The following is an 18,988-nucleotide window of genomic DNA, read 5'->3' as shown; positions in this document are numbered from 1 at the left end:
TCCGTTATTTACAACCATTACATTTTTAAATAAACCTTTAATCACTAGGCTTCTTCCCTGTTACGTACACTCATCCCTTAATTCATTTAGTTAATTCGTGAAACACTACACCCTCCCAAACATACAAATACACACAAATAAAATAAAAACATAAATTAAAAACACCAAATAAAGTGAACATAAAAATGGAATCTGCATCGGGGGAAACTTGAATTGAAACAATGGTATCTCATGTAGTCAGTAACAATAACCTTATTTCGTTAAATTTACACTTTATTTACAAAAAAAGCTCAACACACTAAAATATAACATTTCATAAAGTATTATAATTATTTTTGGGTGGTTGAATCAATTTAAGCATTTAAAGTTTCATCCATATATTTAATGAATTAACGTACATAAGCGTGAGTAAAGGACATGCTGGCGTAAAATTCTAAAAATGAAAACCTTAACTTAAAGATAGAAAATAATAATTAATTAGATAGATAGATAGATAGATAGATAGATAGATAGATAGATAGATAGATAGATAGATAGATAGATAGATAGATGCGACATAAATAAGGAAATAAATTAAATAAATAAAATAAATAAATAAAACTTTTTATTCTAAATGATTTTATATATTTATATATATTTATATATATATATAGATTTCTATATTACCGGACAATTTAAATAAATACGTGTTTTAGAAATGCTTTGTTTAATGTCACATTTTTTAAAATTGCTATAGTAATGATTTACAGGTTTTGTTGCCAGAGTTAACCCTTACAAAAAAACTACAGACACCAGCCACTTGAACAACTGCTTTTTAACTATCTTTCATCTATTTCTGCATAATCTCACTAAATAATAGAAATATAATGGAAAGGGAATTTTTTTCATCTGACCAAATGCATGTAGCATCAAAAATCTACAAATGTTCACAGGAATACAATGACAAAGATAAATTAATAAATGGTACAAAAACGTTGCTTCCCCTTAAACTGATAAGATACATATATTGACTTCAATGTCTTTCATACATTCATAAAAAAACGAAACAACAAAATATATATTTAAAAATTAAGCTCTCTGAAGTTAGACGAAATGCAGACCAAAACATCACTGAATTGAGATTTACTTCTTTTGTTTATAAAAATCCCAATCTGTCAAGTTATTATTTGTTGCCAGATCTACAGGACTTACCTTTCAATTTAAATGTTATAGTTTATTATTGTTATCTTTTGTTGTTTGTTTTTTTTTTTTGTTTGTAAGTTTTTTTTAGTCCATAATATATGTTGCGCATTGCACTACATCAGCTTACAAAGACATTCCTTATCTGGCCTCTTTTAGTCTCACAGAGGAACACAGCTGCTGAAAGCAGGGAGTTCGGTATGAATGTACACAGCTGGTTTTCATGGAACATCATTATAAAGTACTTCAGACTAGTGAGGTAATAAAAATACAGAAGCCATTACTGCAGTATCTTCGCAGCCCACTAGAGATGCGTCAGTTTGGGTGCTTCCTGTATCCGTCCCTGAGGTGCGTGGTGAGAAGTCAGGTCTGTGTATGTTGGGTGAGGATCGCAAGGTCCGTGGTGATGATTTCCGGGGATCTGAGCAGCGCAGCTGTAGTCCACGCTGCTGGATGAAGGATGGGGGAGATGGCCAAGGTTGAACATTGGACCTGAAGCAGGCATGGAATCAACAAAATTGCTCCCAACATAAACAGGGCTGCCTTGTAGATTAGCATTAGCAAATGCGCCATTACCTTGCATAGCATGATGTTCATACTCCGATCCCGGGTACCGTTTTTGTTGCGGCAGACAGCTACCGAGTGGTGCCGTGTAGGCTGCCAAGCCGTACATGTTTTGCTGCGGTTTAGCGAACGAAGTCGGTGAAGGAGCATCGTAGTTAAGACTGTTTACGTTCGAGATCTGGCTGGAATATCCAATGTGATTTGAACCACTTAACGGGGGGCTTCTGTCTGGGGATTGTCCAATGGGAGAATGCATTATACCCTTCGCTTTCTGATCCTTTTTGTATTTCATCCTTCTGTTTTGAAACCAGATCTTTATTTGGCGTTCAGTCAAATTTAAAAGATTGGCCATTTCGACGCGCCGTGGACGACACAGATAGCGGTTAAAGTGAAATTCTTTTTCCAGTTCAACAAGCTGGGCGCTGGTGTACGCAGTGCGGACTCGCTTTGAAGCCGGTCCTGGCGGACTCTTGTCATCACAAGTTTCTCCTGCAAAATATATAAATACATTATTATTAATAATAATAATAATCATAATAATAATAATAATAATAATAATAATAATAATAGGAACAGAAAAAACAAAAAAAAAACATTCGTTTAGACCATGAGTAGATACATTATAATTACTTAGTACTGGGCTCACACTTTATTCTAGTCGATTTAGAAAATTTGAGATACATTTTCTTACATTTCTGTTGTTTTTCCAGGCAGGCAGGTGAAGCAACTTGCTCTTGGTCACACACTGTCATTAGCGGGATTTGAACCTACAGCCTCAGGGACTGAAGTCCATATCCTTAACTACTACGTTTCTGTAAAAAAAAGCCTAATTTCGGCCTAGGGGCAATCTATCTATCTATCTATCTATCTATCTATCTATCTATCTATCTATTATATAATGTCACACTCATCTATCTATCTATCTATCTATCTATCTATCTATCTATCTATCTATTATATAGTGTCACACTCATCTATCTATCTATCTATCTATCTATCTATCTATCTATCTATCTATCTATCTATCTATCGACACCAGATATACATGGAAAGCCTTGCATAGGTCAACAGAGAGGTTTTTACTGTTTATGGATAGAAAGGAAGGAAAATGTTTGACTAAGTAAGTGCAGGATGGAGCTGCATGGAGAAGGTTATTCAAGCAAATCGACCCTACATAAAATGGGGATAGATAGATAGATAGATAGATAGATAGATAGATAGATAGATAGATAGATAGATAGATAGATAGATAGATAGATAGATATTAATTTTAGTATAGTTGGCAGGATAGACCTTGTTCCGGATAAGCATATTTGAAAATGGATGTATGGATGGAGGGATGAATGATAAATAGCGTTCTAGAATTACATCAAGGGATTTTAGCACAATGTAGTGTCCATTTAATGAAGGCAATTAACCACATTGGCGTCTTTCAAAATAATTTTAATTCAAAAACTCAAAAGGTTTTCTGCCTTCCTACAGCAGTAAAAGCATTCAATAATTACAGTAAATGTACAAGCAAATGAAATGAGGCATGACTTTGAAGTTGGATCATAAATTCGAAATTATTCTTCTTTAATAACTTGGATAGATCGATGTGAATATTTAGATAGAAAGATAAAAGTATCCTTTATATTCTTTATTTTTTCACATTTTTATTGAATTCATATTTTTCTGTTTTATATTTAAGTTATTTTTAATTTTGCTATAATGTGTGTGTAATGTTGGGATCAAGCAGGGCCAAGCAAATAAATACTATAAATGTTGTCAGTCTTCAGGATATATTACAGTTATATCTAGCACAGCCTGAGCTCCAGACCAAAATATTAAGGCAGAGTGTCCGAAATACTGTCTGTGGGGTGGCATAAGATTATTTGTAACACGAAATGATGAAGTAACTTTATACCTAACAGTGTGGGTGGGGGGGTTGACATGATATCTGGGGAGGGCTTAGCTTGTCTAAATGACCACCTGGAGCCAGGCCTGATCTAGTATTTGTATCCAAAATATATTTGTAATAGTTTAAAAGCAAATATCGTAACATATTCTTTAATATTCCAAAGCCCTTTATCCAGTGCAGTGTCATAGCAGCCAGATGCATGAAGTCCGTGTCAGAACGTAACTTGCAAGTGACACAAGTCTGTATCAGGGCACATTTACATGCACTTCCTCACTTACAGTACGTTCTTAAAAATAAAGGTGCCAAAGTGGTTCTTCAGAGCAACGCCATAGAGAAACAATTTGTGGTTCCTAAATGATCTGTGCTCATGAAGGTTTCAGAAAGAACCTTTTATTTATTTTGATCCCTAGCAGGTTATATAAATAGCTATGAACAGATGGTAACAGATTTGTGAAGTATCAGTGTGTCAGGATTTTCTTGCTGCATACAGTTACACAGGCTCAGTTCACATCTTCTTGATCTGTTGTAGCCTGACAAGCATACAGTAAATATTTCTATTTTTCCACAGCATGAACCTTTTCCAAGCTCAAAGAACCAATATCATATCCAAAAAACTCTTCACAGAATGAAATGGTTCTTTATCAAGCAATGGCTCTACGAGGAATCACACAACCCAAAGCACCATTAGAGAACCAGTATTTTGAAGAGTGTCGGCCAATTTAGAGTTAAGATTAATGCTAATGTTTACAGGGTAGGGATGTGGATGGAAAACCTGAGCAGCTGCAGAAAACCCAGACAAGCACGGGGAGAGCACATAAATCTCACGCACACAGCAATTGCACAGAGAATGGACTCCAGAAATCTGGAAACGTGAAGTAGCACTATAAAGCACTGAACTATTGTACCCAAATATTAGACATTGCACTTAATAAAGCAAAGGAAGCTTTCTAACCGGTGCATGTTCAAATAATGGCCAGCTAGAAATCAGAAATATATTAGTGTTCTTTTTGTGTTTTGCCTTTACTTTTTGAGCTCTATATATTATACATGTGAGTGTGGAAGTGTGTATGTTTCTATATATTGTGACACAAGCAAGATGCAACTGACTGGCTCCAGAGGCACAGGTATGGTTGAAGGAAGACCAGGTTGCACCATTTGTATGTGAGTCCCTTCTGTTTTCCTCAGCCCAGAAAAACCACTACTATGATGTATGGCAACGCTTCCAGCTTCACAATTCTGCCCCAAGACCAATTTAAGAGATTATGCGACTGGAAGCTCATCATCATTCTCAACCCTGGTTTCATGGAGAGTGTCACCTATAAGAAGGAAGACTCCGTGGAGATTTGCATACTTGGACAATTGACCCCTTTCATTTTGTTCTGTTTATTGCCAGATGCGGGCCAAATTCTCTTGCTTATTAAATAGAGCTTTCCAAGCACTTCAGACTTCTAACATTACCTCTTGATGATCTCCCCTACAATCTCTCTCTTTATATATATATATATACATCAAATCCCACATCTGTTTGTCTGTCTGTATGTCTGTCCGCTTTCACTACTTAACGAATTTAGATTGGGATTTTTTTCCATAATTCGCTTGAACATTTGGTTGATTTTGCGACTTTTGTAGTTTGCTTGCGGTACCGATTTATTTGCATGAATCCAAGAGACACGCAGCAGGGCGAGGGGAGTGGGGACAGGGCCCTCCTCACTCACGTGTCTGCCTCAGAGCTCACCTTACCTCATCTTATCTAGCAAACAAGAGAACAACTTAACAGATTTAGATCAGGTTTTTTTATATGATTTGCTCAAATATTTCGGTTGATTTTGTGACTTCTCTCATTACGCTAAGAATCATAGTTTATTTGCAGGGCCTATATATGAACGCTAATCCAAGACAGAGGCTGCAGGAAGTGGGACCTCAGGAGTGGGGAGCCAGGCAGAGCCCTCGTCATTGTCCTGTTTCACTACTACACGGGTGGAGTGGCAGGGGATACCTAGCATATGTATGATTATATTATAGTATATATATCCAAGTGGTTCGTCGTGTGGTGGGTGGCAACATGCTACCAGTGCATACCCCTAAACTATTAAATAGGGTTTTCTAAGTGATTCCTACTCTTCTTGCTTGTACCCCTTGCAATATACTGTATATATCAACAACAACAACAACAACAACATTTATTTATATAGCACATTTTCATACACACAGTAGCTCAAAGTGCTTTACATATTAAAGAATAGAAAAATGAAAGACATAATTATAAAACAAAATAAATCAACATTAACATCGAGTAAGAGTAAGGTTCAATGGCCAGGGGGGACAGAAAAAACAAAAACTCCAGACGGCTGGAGAAAAAATAAAATCTGTAGGGATTCCAGACCTTGAGACCGCCCAGTCCCCTCTGGGCAAAATATATATATACTGTATATGTATAGAGTCATACACGTGTGCCCCCTGGAGTTGAGAAGCTCCACACAGACTTCATGTTCTAGTATAGAGACCTGTATATATTGCTTAACCAACATATCTATCTATCTATCTATCTATCTATCTATCTATCTATCTATCTATCTATCTATCTATCTATCCATCTATTATATAGTGCCTTTCATATCTATCTATCTATCTATCTATCTATCTATCTATCTATCTATCTATTATATAGTGTCTTTCACATCTATCTATCTATCTATCTATCTATCTATCTATCTATCTACATGCATATTTAACTATATATCTATAAATTTATATTTTTCTATTATCTATATAAATAGATAGACCCTTTAAAATTAAGTTTTTAAAATGGCACTTTATGGGTTATCTGGTTGTCTGTCTATGTAGTGGTTTTCAAATCTATCTATCAATTATAGAGTTCCTTTTCATTCATACATTATATTTCTGTTAAATAGTGCTATCTATTGTGGACGCAGCCCGGACACAGACAGGCGGACATGTTGTTTGTCACCACCACACGTTTATTATTTACAATACTATTTACAAATATGGTCACTCAGACCAAGTCCAATAGTGCACAAACCCCAACACACAGTCCTGGCCACAAACACCTCTCTTCGGGCCGCCTCCACTCTCCTCTCTTGCCTCGTCCTCTTCCACCCGACTCTAGCCTTGAATGAAGGGAGGCGGCCCCTTTTATAACAGCCCTGGATGAGCTCCAGGTGTTCGGAACACTCCTCCGTTGGCCACGCCCCAGTGTGGCGGAAGTGCCGGCTGTTCTCCCGGCAGCTCTCCGGGTGTCCACCTAAATCTTCCCCCCAGCACTGCCGGGTGTGACGGAAGTGCTGAGGTAACAGGTCCCCAAGGCATTGGGACGCCTCCTGGCGGTGACCACGGGCCCCTGCAGGGTGGGGCTTCCATGCCCTCAACCCGTGACCCCCAAAGCAACCAGGAAGTCGACCCCCACGTGATCCAGGGTGGGCACAGACCCACATCTGGTCCCTCATGGCGTCCCGGCCGGGTCGTGGCCCCTGGCAACCCTGACACTATCTATCTATCTATCTATCTATCTATCTATCTATCTATCTATCTATCTATCTATCTATCTATCTATCTCTCTACATGCATATTTAACTATATATCTATAAATTTATATTTCTCTATTATCTATATAAATAGATAGACCCTTTAAAATAAAGTTTTTAAAATGGCACTTTATGGGTTATCTGGTTGTCTGTCTATGTATTGGTTTTCAAATCTATCTATCAATTATAGAGTTCCTTTTCATGCATACATTATATTTCTGTTAATTAGTGCTATCTATCTATCTATCTATCTATCTATCTATCTATCTATCTATCTATCTATCTATCTATCTATCTATCTATCATATAGTGCCTATCTATCTATCTATCTATCTATCTATCTATCTATCTATCTATCTATCTATCTATCTATCTATCTATCTATCTATCTATCTATATATATTGTTTTCACTGGTAGTATGCCAATTGTTTTGCACCCTTATGTGCTATTTATTTTGCCTGTTTTTCAGAGAGTGCAGGCAGGGTGGAGTGGGTGGAACAGAGCGTCAGGAGTGATTTGTGACAGACGAGTATCAGCAAGAGTGACAGGGAAGGTCTACAGGGTGGTAGTGAAACCAGCTATGTTATATGGGTTGGAGATGGTGGCACTGACCAGAAAGCAGGTGACAGAGCTGGAGGTGGCAGAGTTAAAGATGCTAAGATTGGCATTGGGTGTGATGAGGATGGAGAGGATTAGAAATGAGGACATTAGAGAGTCAGATCAGGTTGGACGGTTGGGAGTCAGAGAGGCGAGATTGCGTTGGTTTGGACATGTGCAGAGGAGAGATACATGCTGGGTATACTGGGAGAAGGATGTTAAGGATAGAGCTGCCAGGAAAGAGGAACAGAGGAAGGCCTAAGCGAAGGTTTATAGATGGGTGAGAGAGGAAATGAAGGTGATGGGTGTGACAGAATAAGATGTATAGGACAGAAAGATATGGAAGAAGATGATCTGCTGTGGCATCCCATAACGGGAGCAGCCGATAAAAAAAGAAGAAGATTTTGCCTGTTTTTTCAACCATCATTATTAAATGTGGTTACCATTTGATACCCCAACACTTTTTAGTTTGATTTTTTTCTATTTTTTTTTTTTTCATTACATAGCAGAGTGGTGGCACTGAGGCTAAGGTATTTGCACTGGTAATCGGAAGTTCGTAAATGCCAAAATGTGACTCTACTTCTTTGGGCCCTTAAGCAAGGCCCTTAACCTGCAATTGCTCTGTTCTGGATCCAGCCCTGCGTGTAGGCCCTCTAACCTGCAGGGAAAACCTAGGGGTTGGTGGCAGCCATAAAAACCTCCCACTGGTTCCACTCCATATGAACTGGTGTGGTGCCGAGGTGTCACCAATTGCATGGCTGCACTTGGGTCCTAATCTGGGATCCTGAGTTGGTTTGTCATTGTGGTGGGTGTGGCAATGCGCTGTATCAGTGTGAGCTCCTAACCTCTTTGATTACAGCCTATACATACACATACAAATATATATAAATATATATTTATGTATCTATGACTATGATTCTTAGTGCATACAATGAGAGAAGTTGCAAAATCAGCCGGAATGTTTGAGCAAATCATAGAAAAAAACCCGATGTAAATCCGTTAAGTAGTTCTTGTTCACGAGCTAAGTGGATGTAACATACGCCCGAGGCTGGCACGTGAGTGAGGAGGGCCCTGTCCCCACTCCCCTCGCCCCGCTGCAAATGAATCAGTACCGCAAGCAAACTATGATACATAGCGCATATATATATAATGTGTGTGTTAAGTGTATATCATTTAGGTACAGAAATAAGTTTATTTATTTTGTTAAGAGGCAAACGTTTCATCAATCAAAAGAAAAACAACAAAGTGCAGCCTCCTTTGTTATATTAAATAAACAAAATGGATCAAACACTGGCAGGTTCTTTTTACAGAATAAAAAGTTTGTCCTATAATTAAATATTTTTCTGTTTGGGGAAGCATGGTGGTGCAGTGGTAGCGCCGCTGCTTCACGGTGAGGAGACCCACGTTCGTGTCCCGGGACTTTCCTGTGTGGAGTTTAAACGTTCTCTGTGCGGGTTTCCTCCGGGTGATCCGGTTTCGTCCCACAGTCCAAAGACATGCAGTTCAGGTTGACTGGCCATAATAAATTGGCCCGTGTTTGTGGCTGGGAGGGTTTGTGTGTGTGTTTTCACCTTATAATGGACTGGTGCCTTGTCTGGGGTTTGGTCCTGCCTCATTCCCTATGCAAGCTGGGATGGGCTCCAGCAATCCTGTACATTCATTAGAAAATGACTGACTAACATTTTATTAATGTACAGTGAGGATTACTAAGTGTGTAGCATTTGTCCATTTTGCTTTTAAATCCACTCGATAAATCAGCTGAATGTGTAAAAACAGAAACAATAAAAGCTTTGGAGTTCAGCATATTGTAGTGTGAATCATTGCTCAGTGCTGCAGGGGGCAACAAATGTAAAGTCAGTCTGTTCAACGGCTGTTGGCATGAAGGTGGGTGCTAGCATGTTTTCAAATGTCAGAATGCATTTCAGCCAAATAATTACATCCTTAAGCAATATGTTTTTGCTGTACTTGACTGTCCCTGGGCAGCACGGTGGCACAGTGGGTAGCGCTGCTGCTTCGCAGTAAGGAAACCTGGGTTTGCTTCCCGGGTCCTCGCTGTGTGGAGTTTGCAAGTTCTCCCTGTGTCTGCGTGGGTTTCCTCCCACAGTACCAAAGACATGCAGGTTAGGTTGTCCTTAGTGTCTGTGCTTGGTGTGTGGGTGTGTGTGTGTGCCCTGTGGTGGGCTGGCACCCTGCCCCATATTTGTTCCTGCCTTGCACCCTGTGTTGGCCTGGATTGGCTCCAGCAGTCTCTTTAAATAATGACAGATTCTTTTATAACAATCGTCTGTTGAGAATATTTGTGCATGTATATTTCTCCAATGTATCACACACTCTGCTTTCAAAAAAAAATCATAGATTTTATTTTTGTACCGTTTACATCTATCAAGATTCTAAACCTGTCAACCACAGTTTGCCATCTATGATGGCAGGAGTTTTTTTTTCTGGCAGCATTTGGCACAGGGTAGGATCGGAATGGGATACATTGCAAAAAAAAAATGCTTATGCAAAAACTAGACAAAAAAAAATTTAAATGGAAGTTGTTTTGCTTTTATTTAGCAAAGGAAAATCTGCCAATGGAGTAAGCACAATTTACTTGACAAGATTTCTTAAAGTAAGCTAAATAATCATAAGTACAGGTTATTTGATAAGTCAATAATTCTTACAATAAGGAAAACAAGATTTAATGTCATGATATACACTCACCTAAAGGATTATTAGGACCACCATACTAACACGGTGTTTGACCCCCTTTCGCCTTCAGAACTGCCTTAATTCTACGTGGCATTGATTCAACAAGGTGCTGAAAGCATTCTTTAGAAATGTTGGCCCATATTGATAGGATAGCATCTTGCAGTTGATGGAGATTTGTGGGATGCACATCCAGGGCACGAAGCTCCCGTTCCACCACATCCCAAAGATGCTCTATTGGGTTGAGATCTGGTGACTGTGGCGGCCATTTTAGTACAGTGAACTCATTGTCATGTTCAAGAAACCAATTTGAAATGATTCGAGCTTTGTGACATGGTGCATTATCCTGCTGGAAGTAGCCATCAGAGGATGGGTACATGGTGGTCATGAAGGGATGGACATGGTCAGAAACAATGCTCAGGTAGCCCGTGGCATTTAAACGATGCCCAATTGGCACTATGGAGCCTAAAGTTTGCCTAGAAAACATCCCCCACACCATTACACCACCACCACCAGCCTGCACAGTGGTAACAAGGCATGATGGATCCATGTTCTCATTCTGTTTACGCCAAATTCTGACTCTACCATTTGAATGTCTCAACAGAAATCGAGACTCATCGGACCAGACAACATTTTTCCAGTCTTCAACTGTCCAATTTTGGTGAGCTTGTGCAAATTGTAGCCCCTTTTTCCTATTTGTAGTGGAGATGAGTGGTACCCGGTGGGGTCTTCTGCTGTTGTAGCCCATCTGCCTCAAGGTTGTGCGTGTTGTGGCTTCACAAATGCTTTGCTGCATACCTCGGTTGTAACGAGTGGTTATTTCAGTCAAAGTTGCTCTTCTATCAGCTTGAATCAGTCGGCCCATTCTCCTCTGACCTCTAGCATCAACAAGGCATTTTCGCCCACACGACTGCCGCATACTGGATGTTTTCCCTTTTCACACTATTCTTTGTAAACCCTAGTAATGGTTGTGCGTGAAAATCCCAGTAACTGAGCAGATTGTGAAATACTCAGACCGGCCCGTCAAAATTGTTTAAATCACCTTTCTTTGCCATTCTGACATTCAGTTTGGAGTTCAGGAGATTGTCTTGACCAGGACCACACCCCTAAATGCATTGAAGCAACTGCCATGTGATTGGTTGATTAGATAATTGCATTAATGAGAAATTGAACAGGTGTTCCTAATAATCCTTTAGGTGAGTGTAAATGCTTTTCCACTTGCTTAGATTTCATTTTTTTTTTTTTTGCCGTGTACCAGTCGGTCACATGGCACAGTCACACACACATACACACAAACTGTCAGCTGATCAGCCTAACCTGCGTGTTTTTGAATGCGGAAACAAATCAGAATACATGGGCACTGCCCTTTAAGACCCAGGGAGAAAGTGCAAACACCATTTCATTTATCGGCCGTGATCACTTCCCAGGTCTCCAAAGGTCTTTTCAGCACTGCTAAGCATTGTGCCACTAACCTGCACCATGATGCACCATTCCTCCAGCCTGATTCAATATAAACAGCACAACCCTAATAATCATAATACATAATTGTTCTCCAAGGAGAAAAACAAAAGTCATTCTTGGATTGGCGGATAGTCCATCACAGGGTTGAGGGTGAATTAACCTAACACATGCCTGGACAGAAACTCGTGCAAAAACAGAGAGGACATGCATTCTCCTCACAGACAATTAATAGGTCTCCTGAAGCCTAAACTTGATGGAATACACAAAACACACCCTCTTGTCTAGTTCGCGTTGGGACTGGAGACCATCCTGACAATGCTGAACTAATAAGGAGTCTTCAGAGAACTTAACGCACATGATTGCCGTAGCACCTGCACTTCCGAACAGGTAATCCCCCTAAAGCTAAGCAAGTATGGATTCGGCCAGGAAAAAAATATCGGGTTGCTGCCAGAAGAATGGTTGTGTGTGGATCTCAGTGCTCCCGTGCAGTTATGAGGAGACTGTGCTGTAACAATTGGCTACGTCCTTTGGATGAAATGTAAAAATTAAGGTTCTCACTCTCTGTGGTCATAAAAGGTCCTTGGATCTGGAGTTTAATTTAGTGAGTTTTAAGATCCCACACTCCCATCCCAAGGAGTTTGTTCCCTGATGTGTCCACCATGGCCACATCCATTCTTGACCCCCTAATCATCTCCTGTCCCTTTTTGGCTAACTACATCTCTCACCCCTTCACCACCTAATACCTAATGTGTGGTGAGTTTACTGGCGTTCGAATGGCTGCCGTTTACATCATTCAGGTGATTGCTGCAAATTGGCGGTGGTCGCAGTGGTTCCCCACTGCACTTTGAGTAGGTTAGAAAAGTTCTGTAAAAATGTAATGAAATTTTATTATTTTATTTGGGAAGGGTAGATTTGAGGAAAGACAGAGTATCTAAAGGAAGAGCTATGCAGACACGGAGGAAAATTACTCACTTCACATAGACAGTGAATAGTCACAGGATTTGAACCCCAGACGCAGGACCCATGAGATGTATGTGCCAAACACTGTGCCAATGTGTTGTGTCATAGTACAGCAATAGTAGTTTAAAACAAAAATCAAAAGGAGCTCAAAGTCTTATTCAAGTAAATTGTTACTTTAATTCAAAGTGAAATCAAGTCATTCACATCAGAGTTGCCATATAAACTCACGTAGATTGCTGCTTTCTAGGAGGCCTGCTGATCCCCATCCTAATCTGCTTCATCAAAAAGCTAGAAGAAAGTTTTAAGATGAGGTTCATCCACTCTTCTATCCATTCATCCATCCATCCAACTCTGTTCTACGCCTTCTTTTTCTAATTCAGGGTAAATTGAATATCTATAACATAAACCTATTTTCTGTCATCACTTTTAATGTTACAGGACCAGGGTGAGCCAGAGTCTTTCCTAGCAAAAATAAGCACAAGGCAGGAAAGAAGCCTAGATGGGATGTCAGGCAGTTGTCCATACTCACTCGTTCAGTAAAGATTAAAGATTGCTAGTTAACTTAATGTGTATATTCTTTAGGCTTTGGGAGGAAAAGCAGTGTACCTAGAAGATCTCACATAGCCAAGGCGAGAATGTGTAGACTGACGCATAAAAACATAAGAATATAGAACATAAGATATGTGACAAACGAGAGGAGACCATTCAGTCCATCAGGCTCATTTGTTAACTAATAGCTAAGCTGTACGGACATCTCATTCAAACTCTTTTTATTTCCATGACTTGGTTGTTTGTTCCAGACATCAACAACTCTTTGAGTAAAGAAGGGCTTCCTAACTTCAGTCCTAACTTGTGCTTCCCCTAATTTTCCATTGGTGCCCTCAAATATGTGATTCACTATTAGGTGAAACAATTCTGCTGGATCAACTTTATCAATGCCTTTAAGCATTTGGAAGATCTGGACACAGACAAAAAACAAACGTGGAATTCGGACCAAAGACATTGAAGTGACTGAATGAGACCACAAATATAAGAGTCAGGCACAGGACTTAAACTTGGAGTGCCATGAGACAGCAGCACTAACCAGATCAGCACCAACCCAAACTCTATAACTTGTATATTTATATATATACACACATATTAACTAAAAAAATATACATTTTAATCATAAAGATATGCATATACACAGACTACATGTTCTAGTATAGAGACCGGTATATATTGCTTAACCAGAATACCTATATGTACAGTATCTATCTATCTATTATATAGTGCCACCTATCTATCTATCTATCTATCTATCTATCTATCTATCTATCTATCTATCTATCTATCTATCTATCTATCTATCTATCTATCTATCTATCTATCTATCTATTATATAGTGCCACCTATCTATCTATCTATCTATCTATCTATTTATATATATATATATATATATATATATATATATATATATATATATATATATATATATATATATATATATATATACACAGTACATTTATTTATATAGTGCATTATGTTGGGCAAAAGTAGGTTTCCAGTTGAGTGTACATGAGGCCAGTAATTTCAGCTCTTATAAGATTGTACCTAAGTGCACTGTGCAATTATGACATTCTTTTGAGTTAATAAAGTTAATAAAGTTATTGTAATCAACATAACCTGCATGTCTTTTTTTCCATATAAACAACTGCAAACCTACTTTTGCCTGTCCCTTATATATACAAGTGTATATAGTGTGTGTGTTTGTCTATGACCTGTATACACATAAAATAACATTATCAGTCCTACTTAATCTGATTCAGAGTTGTAGTGTTCCAGAACCTGTCATAGCAAATTCTGGGCTAAAGGCATTAACCAACTCTTTCCAACATGACAGTCCATTACAGAGCTCACTCATACCCACAATGGAACAATTTAGAAAGGGTAATTAGCCCTGCCTGCACATCTTCCGTTCATAGACCCACATAGACTCAGGGAGTTTGTGAAGACTCAACACAGACAATGACCAGTACAGGATTTGAACCTTGAACGCTGAGTATGATTACCTCTCCGCTACTGTTTTATTTATGGAGCCTTTTATGGATCTAAATAAATAAAGGTTCTTTCTGGAACCTTCCTGTGGATGGTTCTTTTGGGAAAAAAAATGGTTCCCCTAGGTTACTGCTCTGAAGGTCAACTTTTGCATCTATAATTTTAAGAGTGTAGGTCCAATAAAATAAAGTTCTATCAATCTAATAGTGAACCTGTAGAGCATTAAATGAAGTTGGCCCATTTAGCATGCGGACTCATCTTCCACTCCTTGTATGGATAGTCTCTGCTCCCATCTGCATTGATTTCTGCCTTGTTATCCTCGAGAACAAATTTAGGTTACCTGTCCATTCAGAAGATGGATGGCCATTCACTATTGAAAATCTATCTATCTATCTATCTATCTATCTATCTATCTATCTATCTATCTATCTATCTATCTATCTATCTATCTATCTATCTATCTATCTATCTATCTATCTATCTATCTAATGTAATCTCCAAGATTTGGAGATTAAAAAAAGAAGTCAAAGTCAAAACCCTGAGGAGAACTTCAGCAGCCAATCTAACCAAGAAAAAATTTGCAAAGTAATACTCCACCCAAAAATTATATTTTTTTGATCAGTTACTTACTCCATGTAGTTTATAGTGGTGGCCAAGGATTTATTTTTGGAAAAAAAAAAAAGAATTCAACCTGCTATATCCAAACTACAGGGTCACGGGGGTCTGCTGGAGCCAATCCCAGCCAACACAGGGTGCAAGGCAGGAAACAAACCCCGGACAGGGCGCCAGCCCACCGCAGTCTTTCTATCTATCTATCTATCTTGCCAACTATACTAAAATATCTATCTATCTATCTATCTATCTATCTATCTATCTATCTATCTATCTATCTATGTAGCCTGTAAATTACCAATAATCTGGTACAAAATCACTTGTAAAGGACACGTAAATTGTAAAGATATGTAATTTAGTTGGTTTCCTCCCTTTCTCATTCAGCCTCTTTTCTGTCTTCACACACTTACGATACGAATGCTCCTGATAATCCACTCAAGACCACCTACTTAGCTATCTGGTTGTGGAAATAATACAGATCATGCCGGTGAATTGCCCAGGATATCTATCTATCTATCTATCTATCTATCTATCTATCTATCTATCTATCTATCTATCTATCTATCTATCTATCTATCCTACCAACTATACTAAAATATCTATCTATCTATCTATCTATCTATCTATCTATCTATCTATCTATCTATCTATCTATCTATCTATCATACAGTGCCCTTCATATATAGGTCTCCTTTATAAAGTGCCTTTCACATCTACTGTATATATCCATTCATGGAAATACAGAATCACATATAATGATATACTAATTATTTGAAGAAGACTTTAAATTGATATTTATACTTAATATGGCATATCTATCATTTTAAAACAAGACATGTCATTTTCTAATCTGCTTAATCCAGACAAGGATCACAATTGGGTGGGGTGGGTTAGTTTGTGGGGAGGGGAGGCTGGAGCCCATCCCAGCTAGCAAAGGGTGCAAGGCAAGAACAAACCCAAGACAGGGCACCAGTCCATTGCAAGTTGATCACACACACACTCATACACACACACACACACACACCAAACACACACTAGGGGCATTTTAACATCACCAATCCATCTAACCTGCATGTCTTTGAACTGTGGAAGTAAACCCCTACAGACACGTGAAGAACATGCAATCTCCACACAGGGAGGACTCAGGATACAAACTTTGGCATCCTTAGTGTGAAGCAGTAGTGTTACCGCTGTGCCACTGTGCCACCCACTTCAAGACAAATGACAGTCTAAAACCAGCCTATTCTGAACGTTTTTGGGATGCAGCAGGTACAAATTCCTTTTAACAAATTACAGGTGGCTACATTCTGACACGGGATAATAAAGGCCTCAGTCACTTGGACGTTAACTTTTATAGTGCAAAGTTTAATTTTTGTTCATTCAGTAAAAGTAGATATTACAGTAAGATGCTCGATTATTCTTAGTACAGAAAATGAGGCTTTGCTCATATCACAAATTGTGGTATTTTTATGTAAAATCCTCCGTTAACTGTATGCCTATAATTTGTCTTTCTTGCCGTTTCTCTAAGCAGATCATTTGTGAACTAGTTTGCAAAGTAAGAAAACAAATCCTGTGTTTTTATTAATGATTATAGCCTTTGGTGGGCAATATTTACATATTTTCCCTCCTAATTGAGGAATGACCTTTATATGTAATAACTTGCCCGCCTTGTTATAGCACACCAATGACAATTAATGCATCCCCGAGGAAACACTGAATAAATTACACATTTTCTGTCAGAGATAAGCCAACACCTTTGTCCCCTGCATTACTGGTATATGCTGAATGCTCACTCCGTAACACATCTCTATGGTTTATGGCTCGGTGGTCTCAATAATGCATAACCCTTTTTTAGAAAGTCATTAGGCCCTACAACAGTAAAAGTCATCATGAGAAATGAACAGTTGAACTCAGTACCTGAAGTTGTGCAGTTGCTCTTCTGTTTCGCGTTCTGCCGTGTCTCTTTCATCCATGGGAATATCTGCTTAGTAATACCTGATGAGACGGGGTTAGAAGAAGTGCCTGATGATGACTTTTTTTTCTGCGAGGTGGTGCTGTTTGAGTTTGGCGGTGATGCTGGTAGTGGGGGTGCCTGTTGCTCGTTTATACTGCTGGCTTGGCTGCTACTTTGGCTGCCACTTGTTCGCATGCAGCTGCCATTCATTTCACCAGTTTTGTGATTTGGGGGTCTGATGGCGGGTGTTTGTATTGTACAAACAGAGCCTTGGAAATCATTTTCGATGTTAGCAGGAGGGTACGGCTGATGATTAGTGCTGTAGCCATACGTATCGGTTTTCGGATATGAGTAACCTCCAAACAGTCCGGCATTGTCAAAGTAAGCAGCTTTCTGCATGTTGGCTATTACAGCTCTGGGGTTTTGGAGTTCTGGCCCAGAAGCATTGACTGGTTATGTCACGTGGGGTGAATCTTCCACTCTTTGTTGCTTTTCAAATCTGAAAGAAAAAGGAAAAGCACGTAAAAATGATTTTCAAATCCTCTGAACCTATAACACAAGATAAACTCCTGAATGGGGTGCCACGGGGCACACTCATACACACCGGGCCAAGTTAGATTCATCAAGTATCATAAAGTAATGTGCTTGGGATGTGGGAAAAAAAAATACAACCTGGAGAAAAATCCACAAGGACCCAAGGAGAAAAACAGAAGATCCATACAGACAGTGACAAGGCCAGAATTTGTACCCATGACTATGGAGTTGTGAGGCTGCAGAACTAATCACTGCACTACTGTACACCCTCTTTGTTTTAGTAAGTTAACCATCCAGTTTTGGGGCTTGGGGAAACCAGAAGCCTATCCCAGCAGCATTCAGTAGACAGCTGGAATCACCACCAGATGAAGTACCATCCATCCATCCCTCCGTTATCCAACCTGCTATATCCTAATTACAGGGTCACGAGGGTCTGCTGGAGCCAATCCCAGCCAATACAGGGCGCAAGGCAGGTGTGGTCCCCGGCCGGGACACCCAGGAGGAGGAGAGGAGAGCTTGTGCCTCCTCCAGACCGCGAGGGGGCGTCCGTCCTGGTTATATTGGGGACCACGTGTACAGGGCTTGGAAGCCCAGCCCTGTAGGGACCCGTGGTCACCGCCAGGCGGCGTCCCGATGCCAGTTTACCCCGTGTGGTCTTTGGCCGGGGACGCCTTGGAAGACCGGAGGTGGGCGTGTGCCTCCTCCAGACCGAGAGGGGGCGTCCGTCCTGGTTATGCAGGAGGCCTCGGGTAGGGGGCTTTGAAGCCCAGCCCTGTAGGGACCCGTGGCCACCGCCAGGCGGCGCCCCAGTGCCTAATTGTCCCTGGAGCCCAGCACTTCCGCCACACCAGGAAGTGCTGGGGGGAAGACTTTATGTGGCGCCCGGAGAGCTGCCAGGAGGACAGCCGACACTTCCGCCACGCTGGGGCGTGGCTAAGGAGGGAATGCCGGGAACACCT

General features: G+C 39.8%; 2 protein-coding genes across 2 annotated transcripts in view; both read right to left on the bottom strand.

Moving 5' to 3' along the window:
* Window positions 1-1,239: 1,239 nt before the first annotated feature.
* hoxd3a (homeobox D3a) lies at window positions 1,240-17,910 on the bottom strand. The gene is made up of 2 exons (XM_039757699.1): window positions 17,459-17,910; window positions 1,240-2,232 (listed from the first exon to the last, which is right to left on the bottom strand). The coding sequence occupies exons 1-2, from the start codon at window positions 17,892-17,894 to the stop codon at window positions 1,484-1,486; spliced, it is 1,185 nt and encodes a 394-aa protein (XP_039613633.1). The 5' UTR covers window positions 17,895-17,910; the 3' UTR covers window positions 1,240-1,483.
* hoxd4a (homeobox D4a) overlaps window positions 17,909-18,988 on the bottom strand; it is a 28,150-nt gene continuing 27,070 nt past the window's right edge. The window contains exon 4 of the mRNA XM_039757702.1: window positions 17,909-17,994. The gene's annotated coding sequence lies outside the window, so the exon portion shown is untranslated. The remainder of the gene's footprint in view (window positions 17,995-18,988) is intronic.

This window comes from Polypterus senegalus, chromosome 6 (assembly GCF_016835505.1).
Source record: "Polypterus senegalus isolate Bchr_013 chromosome 6, ASM1683550v1, whole genome shotgun sequence".
Classification (NCBI taxonomy): Eukaryota; Metazoa; Chordata; class Cladistia; order Polypteriformes; family Polypteridae; genus Polypterus; species Polypterus senegalus.
Note: the sequence above shows the minus strand (reverse complement) of the source record. Positions and strands in the feature narration are given on the sequence as shown.